General features: G+C 41.7%; 3 protein-coding genes across 5 annotated transcripts; 2 read left to right on the top strand and 1 right to left on the bottom strand.

Annotated features, from left to right (window-relative positions):
* The first annotated feature begins 558 nt into the window (after positions 1 to 558).
* LOC5522385 (dorsal-ventral patterning tolloid-like protein 1) lies at positions 559 to 10,008 on the top strand. Of its 2 annotated transcripts, XM_048726654.1 has the most exons (10): positions 559 to 838; positions 928 to 1,167; positions 2,304 to 2,651; positions 2,728 to 3,075; positions 3,914 to 4,231; positions 4,406 to 4,756; positions 4,863 to 5,217; positions 6,365 to 6,450; positions 8,324 to 8,550; positions 9,358 to 10,008. In XM_048726654.1, the coding sequence occupies exons 2-8, from the start codon at positions 960 to 962 to the stop codon at positions 6,396 to 6,398; spliced, it is 1,962 nt and encodes a 653-aa protein (XP_048582611.1). In that variant the 5' UTR covers positions 559 to 838; positions 928 to 959; the 3' UTR covers positions 6,399 to 6,450; positions 8,324 to 8,550; positions 9,358 to 10,008. The 2 variants fall into 2 exon arrangements, with proteins under 2 accessions (XP_048582611.1, XP_048582610.1); XM_048726653.1 differs by having other exon boundaries at positions 734 to 1,167.
* Positions 10,009 to 10,699: 691 nt separating this feature from the next.
* Positions 10,700 to 12,932, top strand: LOC5522245 (protein LLP homolog). Its single transcript, XM_001641942.3, has 2 exons — positions 10,700 to 10,996; positions 12,215 to 12,932. The coding sequence occupies exons 1-2, from the start codon at positions 10,753 to 10,755 to the stop codon at positions 12,349 to 12,351; spliced, it is 381 nt and encodes a 126-aa protein (XP_001641992.1). The 5' UTR covers positions 10,700 to 10,752; the 3' UTR covers positions 12,352 to 12,932.
* On the bottom strand, positions 12,579 to 16,016 carry LOC5522386 (N-acetylglucosaminyl-phosphatidylinositol de-N-acetylase). Of its 2 annotated transcripts, XM_032367734.2 has the most exons (6): positions 15,751 to 16,016; positions 15,517 to 15,616; positions 15,020 to 15,110; positions 14,007 to 14,194; positions 12,942 to 12,984; positions 12,579 to 12,856 (listed from the first exon to the last, which is right to left on the bottom strand). In XM_032367734.2, the coding sequence occupies exons 1-6, from the start codon at positions 15,977 to 15,979 to the stop codon at positions 12,734 to 12,736; spliced, it is 774 nt and encodes a 257-aa protein (XP_032223625.2). In that variant the 5' UTR covers positions 15,980 to 16,016; the 3' UTR covers positions 12,579 to 12,733. The 2 variants fall into 2 exon arrangements, with proteins under 2 accessions (XP_032223625.2, XP_032223624.2); XM_032367733.2 differs by having other exon boundaries at positions 12,579 to 12,984.
* Positions 16,017 to 16,288: the final 272 nt, after the last annotated feature.

Genomic DNA, 16,288 nt, shown 5'->3' with positions numbered 1-16,288 from the left:
TTCAAGTGAATTACCTTAATTTGTGCCTCCCCCTTAGGTACCTAATGGTCCGTCACGCATTTCGTGAAGGTGTTCGAGTATGCAGGTTTCTGTTATGAAAAGGCGGCTTTAGTAGGCACATATGTTTCTTTTGAAACCACAAGTTTGTGCTTGTAGCTTTTTATTCAAGATTGTTAGAAAATATTAAAATACATGATACTGGTTTCTTTAGGTTCGTTTACGAGTATTGGTCCGTTATCGAGTATTCATTTACCAGGAAAAAATAGATTGCTCAAGTGAAATACAGGAAATCATTTGCTAAAGTTTTTTTTTTTTTCACTTCGAATTCCAGCTACAGTTACATAATGACGATAGGAACAAGTGGCCATGAACTTCAAAGGGCTTTCTAGAAACAACTCCCTCGTTTTATTTAGCCCCAAACAATTAAAGCATAATCCTAGGTCTTAGCGAGAAATATTTAGTTATATTATGCCTCGGTCGTTTTAAGAATAGACTCACAAAGGCTTTTGAATACTATCCGCAAATAATGGCAAACTACTTGAAACTTGTTGTATCTTCTAGTGGGAGTAAAATGGCGGAGATGAAAAAGCGTTAACAAGCAAACAGACTCCGATGAATTGAGCTTTGGGTCCCTGCTCAGAAACTATTTAAGCGTATTTAATTAGCCATTTATCTTTCAACCATCAAACAAATTGGCATCCTTTTGTTTTAATAGTTGTAATACAAAAGAAATTAATGGCTAATAAGCTGGCATGTCAGACAATGCCGTAAATCAAAACTTTCTGATAAACCTCTCTAAGGAAATGACTCTGGCGTGAATACGTTAACATAGCTAAAGGTACTCAACAAAGTCCATCAATGAACGATCGTAAGGCAATGTATGTAAAGTAATTTGGTGGTTAAATTTTAGATTACTTAATCGTTTAGATTACTCAATCGTCTCAACCGTTGCCTCCTCGATGCATGCGAGTATGGCCAGGAATTACCTGGCGCTGTTCTCTGTGGTTGTATTCGGCGTTTCTTCATGTACGAGCATCGATCCTACACCTAGCCTCAGCGCATATGTTTACTACACCTCCCTCGCGGATAACACTTTGGATGTCGATCCCTCAGCTACACTCTACACCATTGCGGCATCTCCAAGCTTTATGGTGACTTCGTTTACAGGTAAGAGTTATGGATATCAGGGAAAGGTTCCTAGAAAGCAGGTTAGCGCTAACCCAGGATAAGTACAGCTATCTCGAAATTTGATTGGTTAAAAGGGCATTCATCCCTGGGTTAGCTACGATTTGGCTATTCCTCGATAGAGAGATCGGTATGTTTATGGCTGACGAAGGAGAGTGGAGTTACTTGCGCCCGTTCAGTCAGCCCCTAGCTACGCACAGTAAACAGACCTGAATATCCTGGCTTATTATTCCGTGTTTACTTGGCGTTTGCGTGGTGTGTTTACTTTGAGTTCCACTCACGGGCTATAGGATAATCTGACTCCGAAATGAAGTCTAATGTCTTGTGTTAGTGTTGAATAAAGCACGTATCCCTACTTCAACTGGATGTATTTGCCTTGGTGTCCTACAAACCTGTAGGACCGCGCTGTGTACGCCGCCGCCACCTGGAAAATGAGTAACTTTATATTGGGGGTTGAAGGGTTCGTGGTCGAGTTACTCATTTACCAGGTTGCGGCGGCGGTTACAGCGCGTCGTTTGAAAGGGTGTCGCAGGCTCGTAGGGACAGAGCTCGCTGTTTGAGCGAAACACAGGCAAATACATTCAGTTTAAGTACGGATAAGTGCTTTCAACACAAATACGACATTAGACTTCATTTCGGAGTCAAATTATCCTAAAGCCCGTGGTTCACTCGCCGCATACGGCGCTTACTCGCCCGATCACCGAGCGGAGAGGGTTTTCCGCAATAATAACACCGAGTACAGCCTGCAAGCAGGCTAACTCGCCCGACGTATAGCAAGATGAAGTGGTCGCCATTCAATGCAACGCCTTATACTGCCCAACAACACATACACACACCCACGTCAAAACCCTACAAGCTGGTTACACTCGATAATATACCATTATATATATTTAACAATTAGACTACGAGTTCGAGTTTTCTATGAGTAAATAGATAGTCAACGAGCCGAGTTGACTATTTGACTCATAGAAAACGAGAACGAGTAGTCTAATTGTTTAAGTATAAATCTACTCACATAATAACTGACGATTTTAATAATAATTTATGTTTTTTTTGTGAAAAATATATTTACATCAACATACAATGCGAATCATCTTAAAATGTTTATCTTTCGCCAGGATGTGGCGGCAATCTCACCAACTCCACTGGTCAGCTGACGCACCCAAACTACCCACGTGACATGCCCAATATCGGCACGTGCACCTGGCGAATCACGCTCGCACCAGGCTCCAGGGTGGCTCTCCGCTTCAGCTTCTTAAACCTCGAGCTGAGTGACGCATGCGCAAAGGACTCTCTAGAGGTCTTGGACGCGCGGTCTAGTGTACAGACCAGGCTAAAGGAGTACTGTGGGAGCCTGGAGCGACCAGAGAGTCTGGTGACTAGCGGTAAAGAGGTGGAAGTACGCATGCGCTCCAACTCGACACAGTCGGGCCGAGGCTTTCTCATCACGTACTCGGAGTTTGAAGGTAAGTTGAAGCCATGATGTGAATTGAGGTAGAAATGTTGACAAATTGTTAAAGATTTTACTGTTTTCTCCCACAGGGTGTAATAAAACGTTGACTAGCAGCAGCGGAGTCATCGAGTCCCCGTATTACCCCGACAGCTATCCGCTAAACGTGAACTGCACATACCGCATCCAGGTGACCGCTGGACAATTGGTATCACTGGCCATAGAATTCCTGGATCTAGCGTACTCGTCCGCGTGTAGTGATGATGCGCTCGAAGTCTGGGACGGGCCAGTCGGGAGCTCGGCGCTGATTGGTCGATACTGTGGTTACATGATTGGTCAGTGGGTGCAGTCTAATGGAAATGAGCTGACTGTGCAGTTCTGGTCTGACCTGACGGAAACGAGGCGTGGTTTCAAAGTTCTCTACCGCGCGGTACAATCAGGTACTGTGCGTACAAGGGGTGTGGTACGAAGGGTGTGCGTACGCGGGGTGTGGTACAAGGGGTGTGGTACGAAGGGTGTGGTACAAAGGGTGTTCGTACAAGGGGTGTGGTACACGGGGTGTGGTACAAAGGGTGTGCGTACAAGGGGTGGGGTACAAGGGGTGTTCGTACAAGGGGTGTGGTACAAAGGGTGTTGTAAAAAGGGTGTGGCAAACGGGGTGTGGTACAAAGGATGTGCGTACGAAGGGTGTGCGTACAAGCGGTGTACGTACAAGGGGTGTGGTACAAAGGGTGTGGTACACGGGGTGTGGTAAGAAGGGTGTAGTACACGGGGTGTAGTACAAAGGGTGTGGTACACGGTGTGTGCGTACGAGGGGTGTGCGTACAAAAGGTGTGGTACAAGGGGTGTGATTACAAGGGGTGTGGTACACGGGGTGTGGTACAAAGGGTGTGGGTACAAAGGGTGTAGGTACAAAGGGTGTGGTACACGGGGTGTGGTACAAAGGGTGTGGTACACTTGGTGTGGTACAAAGTTCTGTGGGCGAGTAGCCCATGTCGTTGGCTAGGTAATCAGGATATGTCCTGGGAAAAGGTGACGGGCTGCAGAGAAAAAATCAAAACAGAGATAGGAAAGATGGGATACGCCAAACAAATTCACTTGAAAAATGATATTTTTATATAAAAAAAAGAAAACAAACTAACAAAATGATCAGATTGTTGATGGGAGAGAAATATTATGACATCAGAGAAAAATAATCAAGCGTGAAATTGATGGGATCAATTCAATAGTACAGTAAAGAATACGGAGAAAAACATATTTTCTTTACTTTTATTGCAGCGTGCAATTCTACTATAACCAACCAAGAGGGCAGCCTCATATCCCCCATGGGAAACTCGAAATGTACGTGGACCATTCAAGCACCCGCTGGTCACGTGATATCGATCTTGTTTGACCGGTTTTACCTGGAACAGACGGAAAACTGTTCACGTGACCACCTCGTGATCAAAGAAGGCGGCTCGGTGATTGGTCGTTACTGTGGTTACCAGAAAGGGGAGCTGATCTACTCCAAAACCGATGAAGTGCGCTTGGAGTATGAATCAACATCGGGACTCACGAACGCTGGTCTCCAGATACACTACACGTCGCTGCTGTTTGGTGGGTAAAAGAAAAGTTTATCATTGTGTAAATTGTCAAAGGTCCCCATCCCTGGAATTCCTATGACATAGAATTGTCTTCCAATGTGTTTGTGGCGAAAACGAAGTTTGTTACCTCCCTCTGATTGATAATTAGATATTTCTAAGAATACTTTGCTCATGTTTGGTTTCCCAGAGTGCAGAGGGTATCTGAACAGCAGTCGCGGCTCTATCAAGTCTCCCCTTTACCCAGACAACTACCCCAACAACGTGTACTGCGCATGGCAAATAGAGCAGCGGCCTGGTTACGCAGTCGACCTCTTATTCCTAACTGTCGATCTGGAGTTTGCGATAAACTGCTCACGCGACTACGTTGAAGTGTTCGACGGACCTGATAATAGTTCCCAGTCCCTTGGAAAGTTCTGCTCGGACAAGGATGTCAAGCGTCGCGTGGTCACATCCGGGAATGTCATGTTTGTGGAGTTTGTGACGAATGGCAGAGTGGCTAGGGAAGGGTTTGATATTAGCTATACTTTACATAAAACAGGTAATTTGCTAACCTCAACTTCTGCACCTGTTCTTTAATCGTTTTCAGTCCCCATCTTACCCTTCAGGAGTAAAATATTCAGTTATTCGTATTCTATTTCCCTCAGATTGTCCCTGCAATTTCACTAACGCGTCGGGAATCGTCGAGTCTCCGAATTATCCCGACTTCTACCCGAAGGGTTACGACTGCTCTTGGCTGATTTCGTACGAGCTCGGCTACCAGATCTACGTAACGTTCACGTACTTCGAGTTGGATTACAGCGCACACTGCTCCGGTGATAACCTGGAATTCTTGGACGGCTTTGGCAAGTACTTGGACGTCACGTGGCAAGTACTGCGGCTACCTGGTCACCAGGGAACAGGTGGTCTCTACCGGACACCAGATGGTGGTCAGGTTCCACTCGGACGAGGCGGGCGGCAACGCCAGAGGATTCGTGCTTTCCTACACAGTGGACGGTACAGGTGAGTAGAACAATGTGTGACGAGGTGGCGTGACAAGATGGAACAGGTGAGTAGAATAGTTTGTGACGAGGTAGCGTGACAAAATGGAACAGATGGGTAGAACAGTGCGTGACGAGGTGGTGTGACAAGATGGAACAGTTGAGTAAAATAGTGCATGGCGAGGTGGCGTGACAAGATGGTACAGGTGAGTAGAATAGTGCATGACGAGGTGGCGTGATAAGATGGAACAGGCAAGTAGAATAGTGCGTAACGAGGTGGCGTGATGAGATGGAACAGTTGAGTAAAATAGTGCATGACGAGGTGGCGTGACAAGATGGAACAGGTGAGTAGAATAGTGCGTGACGAGGTGGCGTGACAAGATGGGATAGGTGAGTAGAATAGTGCATGACGAGGTGGCGTGACAAGATGGAACAGGTGAGTAGAACAGTGCGTAACGAGGTGGCGTGACAAGATGGAACAGGTGAGTAGAATAGTGCGTGACGAGGAGCGTTGAGAATTCTAGCGTGCGTAGCAAGCGTTCCCGTTTGTTTTGAGCGCAAAGAAACCCAGAAACCGACGAGAAGTTCGATGAGCGAGATTTTGACAGCGCCAAAATTGGGGCGAGCGCAAAAAAGGAAGGAGGGGGGCCAAAATGAGGCATATCGAACTTCTCGTATGTTTCCTCTGTTTTTAGTTTCTCTGGATTTCCGTTCCACACGGGAACGCTTGCTACGCAGGCTATGAGAAGACGGAACAGGTGGGTAGTGCGTGACCAGGTGGCGAGACAAGACCGGGCAGGTGAGTAGAGTTGTGCGTGACAGAATATTGGCGTGACAAGATGGGTTGTTGTCAAGATAAATAAAGGGAAGCGAGTGCGTGTGTACATGCGTGACAAGTTGGACCAATGGGCACAGCAGATCTTAGCGGAATTGACTAGATGGAATAAACGTCCTTACACCAGAAAGATATCAGGTGATGCGAAGGACAGCGTGTTGCGTGACTATTACGTTACGTAGCACGTGACTATGGTGTGATATCACACGGGTGGTTTTGATCTAGCCATTCACCGCGCGTTAGCGGTGACATGACGAAGCAGTTTGGGAGAGCTAGTGCGTGAAGAAGAGTGTGTTGCATGACAATGGCGTGACAATGCTATACATCTCTGTAGGTCCTCCCCCGCCCCCGCGAACTCCTACAAGTGATGAGCTAGCCCAGACTGTGCAAGTCACGTTTGAAAATCTTCGACCAGACAAGGTAAACCACCGCTATTACAGAAAGTTTAAAAACTTGCTAGGCTGTAAGCAAACTCCGATCCGCCTCGCTTTCACGGCTACACTAACCTCGCTTTCACGGCTACATTAACACCGGGCCCCTGAAAAACGCACCATTATAAATATGTGTGAGGGAGGCTCTCATGCAGCTTTGGAAATAAGGGGTGTGTCACAAAATCGGTTAAGCATATGGATGGACGCTTTCTAACACTGATATCTGCAAATCGCCACATGCAAGTCTCAATTCACATAGCCTCGCATTATATCCAAGGATACAAGTTTTCTAATTCATAGAGCCTGTGACTTTCTAGTATAAGTGCCCCGTCAATTACATTTGATAATAGTGTTTTTTGTTGTTGTACCCTTCGTGTTCTTCTGGACGTTAACCATAAGGCAGAGTAAAATTAGAGAACAATAAATCTCCGACCATTCTGTACAATTTGTGAATGTCTGTCTTTGATGAAGAAAAATTTTTCGTTCGTGAAAATCGCAGCATTATTTGACAGTGGATGGCCAAAACTTCTCAGAGTTTCAAGTACCCCGGGGTCCTGGGTTCGAGAGGGACTCGTTGGAGCTCGGGCGGATTTGTTATGCCAAGTTTGAGTGGAAAATAAAGAACAGACGACGAAGAAGGAGGTGTAGTCGCACCGCACATCATTCACATAAAACCGAATTCTACGCCCCGCTTTCATGAGTATTATGTGCAAACAAACTCATCGAGTAATTCTTATCAAATAGTTTTAAACAAGAGACCATGATATAAGAGAACGAATCCCCGTGGCCCATGATGTCGTCCTTGAAAGCTATTTTTAGATTGCGCGAGCTTGTCAATCATAGCATCTATATATGGTTCGTCGCGCCATATTTGGTTATGGGCACCTCGCGAGCTAGTACATTTTCACAACAAACTTTTTTCCCTCTGCACTTTTTCGCTATCTGTTTTATCCTTTTAGCTGCCCCTCATAGCTCATGATCACAATGCTACTCGTAGGGTGGTGAACTGGTATGTGTAAAGTTACCTGATGTTAAGTTATCTAAATGTTGTTTAAATAATTGAACGGGAAGACGCCGAGGAGACGGCGAATTTGGAGTTCATTCAAGATGCATCGGGCTGACTCCTAAAAAGTTCTTTATCTCTGCAATTCGGTGAGATGTAGAATCCTAGGCATTATCAGAATCTATGTTATGTATTTTAATACAAGAAGGCTCTTTGATCTTCAATGTTTTTAGATGAATGAACTTCAATTCTTCAAGCAAATGTTCAAAAATCACGTCACTCAAGAAACCCTTGTTGGAATGAAGATTTACTTCATTATAAGGTCTTGAAATCTTTTATTTGTGAAATACATGTCTTAATAACCACAATATCGGTGTGAATATAATGGTATTAAGTTCTGGATGTATCTTTTTCATTAAAAGGGAATTGGAAGAGAATTGTGTGTTGTAAACACAGATTTCTGATTGATTGTGGTTTTATATTGCGAATCAGCTGTGAAAACGTTTACTGGGGAAATTATTCCCCACGCCTAAAATCACGCACTCTATGCATTATAATGTCTTTAATGTCCGAGAAACGGTTGATTGAATCTAGCGTACTCTCTGGTAAATCATTTTCACAGTGCTCGTAAAAAAGGAATTTATTTTCGTTCAAAAAGATTTCCATAGCAGCCTTTGCCGATGAGCGCTGACCAATCAGAGGCCTATCTAAAAATAACTGGTTGTTCTAAAAATAGCTTTCACGGACGTCATCATTGGGACATACCCTAATACGGGGGATTCGTTCTCTTACATCATGGTCTCTTGTTTTAAATTAACAGCAAATCATACTCAATCTGACAGACTGTCTCTTTTTTTAGAACGCTTTACTCGACGCCGTCAATCAATCAACAAGCTTCATCTCATCAGCATTCGGCTTCTCCATTATCAAAGTGACAAAATACTCTATCCCAACACCCACAAGTCACGTGACAACTCCACCCTTGTCGTCCGCGGAGCGTGAAAAATCATACTTAACCATGGCGCTAGCTATCGGCGGTGGCGTGTTGGTATTGATTCTGGCTGTAGTGTTGCGGTTTTGTTATTGGTAAGATAAATTGATTATGCTCATGAATAGCTTGGAGTCTAATGTCAATTATTTCAAATTGAGTGTTAAATGCCAGACAATGCAACAGATAGCAGGCCCGTACCCAGGATTTTTTCTTGGGGGATTGGGGGAGTGAGAAATCCGAAAGTGGACCTTATTTTTCTGGGGGGGGGGGGGGGGGGGGGGGGGGGGGGGAGGAGAGAGTAAATTTTCTGATAAAAATCTGACCACCCCCGAAAGAACAAAAGGGGATTTTTTTAATGCCTTTTTAAGCGGTATCTCCAAGGGACGTTTATTGGCTACAAAATAGTCTGACTTATGGATTGATGGCATACCAGAGTGATCTAGCTGACGTTTTGTCTACAAATGGCACGTCTATTGAGAACCGAAAATGGACTTTAGGTCGTTGTGGGGGGTGCGTTCGCACCCCCTGCACCCCCCTGGGTACGGGCCTGGATAGGAAAGCTGGACATTGCATTGCTGTGGATGACTCGCTTGATCGAGTGGGAGACTAAAAAAGACGCACCTTATTTCGCGGGTACTTAATTTCGCGAAAAAAGGGCCGGCGTATTTCTCGAGACTTAAATGTCGTGATTTAGGGGCAAAGCTATTTCTTTCGCAAATATAAAATCCAAAACGCTACAAAGAAGCCTTGAAACAAAAATAAATAAAAAAAATAAATAAATAACGTAAGTTCGGAAATCAAATTTCGCGTCTCTTTAATTGCGAAAAATTAAAGTGACATTTTTAAATATAGTCCGGCAGTAAGGTATGTCGTAAACCAATCTTTTTCATCTTGTTCTTCAGGCGAAAGAAGAATGGTAAGGTGCAGCCAGTATCTCATACCAATCAAGAAGACAAGCATGGCGTCGAGATGCTCGCGACAAACGTGACACCGCCATTGGAACAGCATGTCACGCCTTCTATGTAACGCAACTCTATAGAAAAAATATATATCACGCCCTGTTTGAAAAACAGCCCTTTTTAGCTGTTTAGTAATCCACACCACCCTATTCACCATCTTCCATAAGTTACTCCTTACTCAATTACTATTTTTATCTTTTGTTAGTTAATCATCAATGAGCTTTGTACATATACTAGCTGCAATATGCTACTGTAACTCATTTTTAACCTGACGAAGGTAGGTATTGGCCTGCCGAAATATTGTTCTAAAAACATAAATCTGCGTTGTTGTCGACTTTTTCTTTTAAAGGTTCTATTTTTAAGTCCGAGAGACATTACTTTCTAGATACGTTACACTCATATAAAGTCAACGGAATTCTGCAATTTTGTGAATCAACACAAATAACAGCATCGTACCAAAAACTACACGTAACCAGCCCGACTAAGTAGCGTGACATTCCCATGAGGCATGTGATGTCACGTAACGCAAATATGAGTTGCCCGCAGCCAGCATAAACTAAGGTTCACTTGTTAATAAAAACACAAGAAAGAGTATCTAGTTTGACCTGAATTTATACAGACTTTTTTTTATACATTTAATGTATACCGGGTGCTCATAAGTAGGGGCAATCATCTGCATTATATAAGTGTCACGGCGTTCCCTAGGATCAGGCTATTTTTAGACGCGCGCACTAACGGGCCAATCAGCTACGTTGACGTTGGTCGCGCGCGCTAGTGACTTGAGGCTGCACGCGCAAATTTCAGTTAGGAAGAATATTTCTTTATCCATCATCCGTCGGTTTTGTTTGTTCAACAAAAGAATTGTGAGCCAGAATTTAAATTCGTAGGTAAAACTGGATTCATAATTGAAGAAGAGAGCAACAAAAGTCAAAGTACCGAAGATAGAAACATAGCTTTTTGTCTGAGACAGCGCGTGCAGTTGAGCTCAGCCAAAACGTAAGCACCAAGTTCGCATCTGATTGGCTAATCCGCGCGTCTAAAAATAGCCTGATCCTAGGAACACCGTGAAACCTATATAATACAAAATGTGAGGAAGTTGGTAGTCTGCGTCGAGAAAAAAAAACAAAAGCTAACAGCTGGGAGCGGGTTGTCTAACGCTTTGCAAAATTTAATAAAAATCCTCAATAATAAAAGAATAAATATAAATTTTGAAAGATTTGTGGGGGACAATCTGGACCTGTGGTACGATGTTGATGCCCTGGAAACGACCCTTCCCATCGCTCTTTGCGAATATTACACAGGGAACCCAAACAACGAGACTGCATCATACAATTCAAAATGGCGAAAAGCCTTCGTTCAAAATGGAAGCGAAAAATGCGGGCAGAAAAGCGAAAAAAGAACAAAGAAAAGGTAAAACAGAAACTTCTGGACATGGTTGGTACTACTGATATCGTCAAAGATGTTACAATGGCGGAAAATACCTCAACGCCTGAGAAGCAATCAAATGTTAAGGGAAACAACATAGAACACGTGGAGAAAGTCACAGCGAACAACGAAGAAACCATGGCGATGGACAGCGCTGGTAAGGGCAGTCTTGGGGTCTAGAGACCTTTATGTGTGTTCAATTGAGTTTTGATTGGGTGGGAGCCAAAACATTTTCTTTTTTCAAGGCCAGAAACCATGACATGTGCGCTTAGTCCACCAAATTAAATAATTTTTGGAACACAAGTGCTCATGAAACTGGGTGTTTTTAAGTAAAGCGTGGCTACACTACTGTATTTATAGTTTAAGAGGTGATCTTCTTCATTTCCTATGTGCTAGGGATTGAATGTCTTGCCAAAATCATGAGTGTTAGTGTCATAAGTATGATATCTCTCCATTGTGATCAAGAGTTAGCAAAGAACAACATTTTTATACATCTATCAAATGGGTAAGAAGCCCTATGCTAAATACAACACTATATCTATCAAATTGTTAAGAAATACCTTGTACTAAAGGGGGGGTGAATAGCTTCGCGGATCGGCGGATTCAGCCCTGAAATGCTCACAGATTATGGATTTTATGATTATTTTCAGCAGATTGGCGAATTTTGGAAATATGGCGGATCACGGATCTGTTGACAATTTGGGCACAGATTTTGAATTTTGACTGCTTTGACAGTCAAATTTCGGATTTTTAATGAATTTCAATCGATGCTATTGTTTATCTGTCAAACCATACCGATCTTTAAATCTGCAGATCCACGGATTTGCCCCGAAAATGTTGCAGATCGGCGGATTTACATACCCCTATTCACCCCCCCACTAAACTAAGAGCAAAACTACATCTATGAAACATGTATTGTAATTTTTTCATGTCCCAAGTGAGGTACTTCTTTCAAAACCTTAATATTTCTAGGTAAAAAAGTTTTTTTTACAATGTACATGGAGCAAAAATTCTCCCAGAACCATAACAAAACATGCTTTCAATCAGTTATCAGTTCTGGTTACTTAGGTTTGTTACTAAGTGAGGAACTTATTTAGGGCGGGTACTTATTTATATTTCTCATTTTAGGTGCTTATTAGGGAGAGGTGTTTATTTAGGGAAAGCACTGTTTTTAATATTTCTTATCTTAGGCACTTATTAGGGGATTATGGGAGGTGCTTAGTTGGGGAGGCACTGATTTAATATCGGTAACGGTACATCAAGAAACCTTTTTTTTACTTTCAGTAAAATTGTCAGCAATTTTTTAAATAGTCTTCTTGATTACAAAAGTCAATTAAAGGTTTATGGCTGTATAATGACCTTTTCCTTATTCCAGGTGATGTTGACATGGGCGAGGAAAAGAGGGTGACTACTAAATCAAAATATGTTAAAAAGAAAAAGTTCAAAAGCAAAAAGACAATGAAGCGGCTCGGAAACAAGAAGAGGAGGGGAAAAACTGCCTTCAAATGGTGACATAACATACCATGGCTCCACATGTACCATGCTATCAATGAACTTTTAGCATGTGTTGTTATTGGATGCTGTTAAAACAAAGGATGATCCAGAAGATCCAGATTATCTGGAATATTGAATGAGCAATGCATGGACAACTGGTCTTTTCTCATGGTCTAGTTGCTAGTTCCGAGCTAGTTTCAACCTGTGATTTTCATTCTTTATATGTACAACCTCTGCTCAGTTTATGCAATCTTCTGTATTTAATTTCCATGTATGCTATCAATTACAGCTTCATATACTTTGAAGTCATTACAAAAGTCAAAGTATAATGTATTCGTTTTTCTTTTGGAAAGTAATTACATAGTTCAATAAATAAATTATGATTGTAGCCTTGGCTAAATCATTCTCTATTTGGCTTGGAGCCTTGAGTTCTTAGAAGTGTATTCATTACCATGTATCTTGAGAATACTACATAGAGTCGGCGGAACCAAACATACTGGCTGTAGTGTGTGGCCATAGCCCTCTGCAGAGAAATGATATACAACCATGTGAAACCAGGAAGGGAAAGGTTCGATCTGAATAAAAAGAAAAAAAACATGCAAACTCACCTGTGCTTTAAAATAATCCTGAACAGAGCAGAGAAATAAACAGCTAGAGAAAAGAAAGAAAAAATGTGCATAGAATTCAAAACTTAAATGAGTGTGAGGTAGATAGTTTGTATGCTCTTATAAATAGAGACAAAATTCTCTCAATTCTCTAACTATACAGACTATTTGTTTATGATAATGTTTGTGATATATCCCTTACAGCTCTACTTGAAAGATGGCAAGTAAAAGATGAATCAAAAAATGTTTACCAACCAAATAACATGCAAAGACTACAATTAAAGAAGGCAAGTGACCTGGACTTGATGCTCCTTCCCAATACCGATTCACACAAAGCATACATTTCAATTGACTAATTCAAGCAAGTTCTCAATCAAATAATAGGAACTTTAAGCAACGGCAACACGAACGACAGCAGCAAAAAAAAAAAATTTGAGGAACCAGACCTGAAATATACTCTAAAATGTCTGTCTGATACATTTCAGCCATTTTTCTTTAAACAACAACTTGAAAACTCCAAGTTTCATGGTGTAGCAAGGGCGGGAATATGTGCACTGAAAACTAGATTATCCTTGTTCGCTTTGCTAGAAATAAGATTCTAGGCTTTACTATAGTTTTTTTTATGAAAGCCCCTTTATTATTTTTTTTTTTTTTGGGGGGGGTCACATTCTCCCTGCAGTCGCTGTCATCGTTGCTTAAAGTCTCTAATGTAAACCAAATATCAGACTTGTGGATTGTAAAAGGATTGTTGCATTTTCAAATGTAAACACTAATAATAAAGGGCTGATTGACATTCTATCGTGGTCATCACAGCCCAACAACCTTACACAATTCTGAACAAGGAACAGAACTAGAATCAATGTTTGCTATATGACAATTATAAGAATTGTCATGGTAGCACAGTGCAACATGTTTTAATTAGGATGAGTGAAAAGTATCATTTCATTTACCAGAGTAATTTCGGGGAAAATGTGTTGGGTAATAAATATCATGACCTTCACATAGTGAGGCTTTAGTTTTTTAGGTAGAAATGTTTGTTGCAAATGGGTAAAGTTATCAAGTCTTTACCTTGAAAATATGCTCCATGGCAGATCTAAGAAAGAGATATACTTTCTTACAAGGGAGACACTCTCTAGTGTGTAGATTGGAATGTGTAAACCTTTACCCTCAGGTCCATTTGGCAGGGTATTTAGTGACTTGTAAAGAGCAATATGGTTCCTATGGCCTGAGATACCATACCCATCAAAGGTAACCACCTGAAAATGTTCAAAGCAAATACTAGTTGTCATATTTCTTCACACTGATCTCATATTATTATTAGGACAACCACACATTCAAATGAGGGGTAACCCTAGCCTCCCCTGCAGACGTCTCTAAATGTTGGAAAAATGAGAATGAATAGAAATAGTTATGAGGGCTCCCTGTGGTGAACAGATTCCAAGGGGCCGACCATTTGATTATTTGAGCAAGGGGGTGGGATTTTTTGGGTGCACAAGATTTTTTTTTTCAAAGCATTTGGTGTACAAGGATTTTTATTACTGATGTGGGATATTTCTTTCCGCCCACCAATTAGTGCAGGATATTTTTTTCGGCCCTTTGGGCCGTGCAGGATATATTTTAAAAAGCTCACCACTCTGTCAAAATTCAAATGGTTGGCCCCTCAGGGGGCTGGATAAAGAGAGACTTTCTTACTTAGTGAGCTCATCACCTCACAACATGATTCCCAAATGGCCTTGTTTTTTTGCTGCTGCTTTCTTGGCAAAAGTGTCGCCTGTGGAGGAGGCTAGGGTAACCCCACCTCCATGAAACAGAAATAGGCTGGATATATAGTAGGGCTACAAAAAGTATATTAGAGGCTCTCTGCTTCTTTGATGATCATAAAGGATTTCTTTTAATTTTGATATCTGCTTTTGCAAGCATCTTCAAATTAAAACAAAGCCATCCAAATATTTATATTTGCATATGTGTAATTTCAATTTTCTGTGCAAAGGATAGATAGGAGTTTTGGCCAAGAAAGAAAATTAATGTAAAACAAATAAGACTCAGGTCTCCTCTACCCAAACACCAACTTCTTAACCTACTGTGTCAATGTCATAAGTTGATATATGTTTCTGCAAAAGGTTTTGCACTAAACGGAGGTCCCATTCTACTTCTGGATCATCTGGTAGCCTCCTACAAGACAACGATAGTATAAAGTATTCAGTGAATATATCCATGATTTATCCTAATATATCCATACTTGTACAGCAAGCAGTAGATGGCAGCAAGCTAGAGAACTTATCAGAGGAAAGGGGGAACTTATCAGAGGAAAGAGCAAGCACCAGCCATTCCTTGTATTAGACGATCACCGCATCTAGCTGAAGCCTTGCAGAACATTCCTGTCTACGTAAATTAGCCCTTACTTTAATGGAATGTGAAAGGTTTATTTGCATATACTGGAAAGATTTCCATGTCTCTGCTATTCCTTCTTCCTCTTATCAATTTCCCACATATATGGATTTTTGTATATAATGGACAAAATTTACATAGGTCTCAACCATCCCTGTCATTGTGAGATTTTCTGTATTTATTTAGGTACCTGTCCTGGACAATGGAGACATGATCAGAGCTCAACCCGAGTACAGCGCAGCTCTCTTGCAATTCCTTTTTCCTTGTTTCGCCTTGTCCATAATAATCACCTACAGCAAATAACCATTTTAAATATTTGAGTTGAAGTCAGAGCTTTCTCAAGCACACCACCGCCCTAAATATGTACTTAAGGGGGTAAAAGTATTTTTTGAAGAATAACCCTGTGGTTGCTTTCCTAACTTACCCGTTGTCAAACACAGCAGAAACACCTCACTGACGCTCGACAAGTTTAGAATGGAAGGCGCAAAAAACATGCATTCGTCGTCGGGATGAGCGGTGAAAAATAGAATCTTCTTGCCTTTCAACTGCTTAAAAAACCCCTCTTTGTACACAAAGTAGCAGGAAAACGCTACAATAAAAGGAACAAATATCAAACAAGTAAGAAATGCTGTTGCGGGAATGCACTCCGCCATCTTGTTTTTGGTCTGTTATACCACAGGTAGCCCAAACCTTAGTGAGCGTTTTTTCCCCGCCACAATCTATAAACTTGTTTGAATGAAAAAAAAAAATCATGCAAATATAGAAAGAATTTATATTTGGAAGGTCGACGCTCATAATTTTGTACACAACTTCTATATCACCAATTGAATAACGCATTTAGACTCGAAAAATAAGAGAGGAAAGGTTTTTTTTCTTATAAATGTTCATCTTAGAAGCCTTAGAATATAACCGATCCCATTTTCCAAAGGCGGAGGGGAAAAAAGCGCTAGGAGATATATAAT

Source organism: Nematostella vectensis, chromosome 4 (genome assembly GCF_932526225.1).
Source record: "Nematostella vectensis chromosome 4, jaNemVect1.1, whole genome shotgun sequence".
In the NCBI taxonomy this organism is placed as follows: domain Eukaryota; kingdom Metazoa; phylum Cnidaria; class Anthozoa; order Actiniaria; family Edwardsiidae; genus Nematostella; species Nematostella vectensis.
The sequence above is the reverse complement of the archived record's forward strand: the minus strand, read 5'-3'. Positions and strand labels throughout refer to the sequence as shown.

Excerpts from the sequence above, each read along its gene's own strand:
- LOC5522245 (XM_001641942.3), top strand. The coding sequence starts at position 10,753 with ATGGCGAAAAGCCTTCGTTCAAAATGGAAGCGAAAAATGCGGGCAGAA. Across the intron at positions 10,997-12,214 it reads CATGGCGATGGACAGCGCTG|GTGATGTTGACATGGGCGAG; the intron begins GTAAGGGCAGTC and ends TCCTTATTCCAG.
- LOC5522386 (XM_032367733.2), bottom strand. The coding sequence starts at position 15,979 with ATGGCGGAGTGCATTCCCGCAACAGCATTTCTTACTTGTTTGATATTT. Across the intron at positions 15,111-15,516 it reads GTCTCCATTGTCCAGGACAG|GAGGCTACCAGATGATCCAG; the intron begins GTACCTAAATAA and ends GTTGTCTTGTAG. Across the intron at positions 14,195-15,019 it reads CAACTTATGACATTGACACA|GTGGTTACCTTTGATGGGTA; the intron begins GTAGGTTAAGAA and ends GAACATTTTCAG.
- LOC5522385 (XM_048726654.1), top strand. The coding sequence starts at position 960 with ATGCATGCGAGTATGGCCAGGAATTACCTGGCGCTGTTCTCTGTGGTT. Across the intron at positions 1,168-2,303 it reads TATGGTGACTTCGTTTACAG|GATGTGGCGGCAATCTCACC; the intron begins GTAAGAGTTATG and ends ATCTTTCGCCAG. Across the intron at positions 2,652-2,727 it reads CACGTACTCGGAGTTTGAAG|GGTGTAATAAAACGTTGACT; the intron begins GTAAGTTGAAGC and ends TTTCTCCCACAG.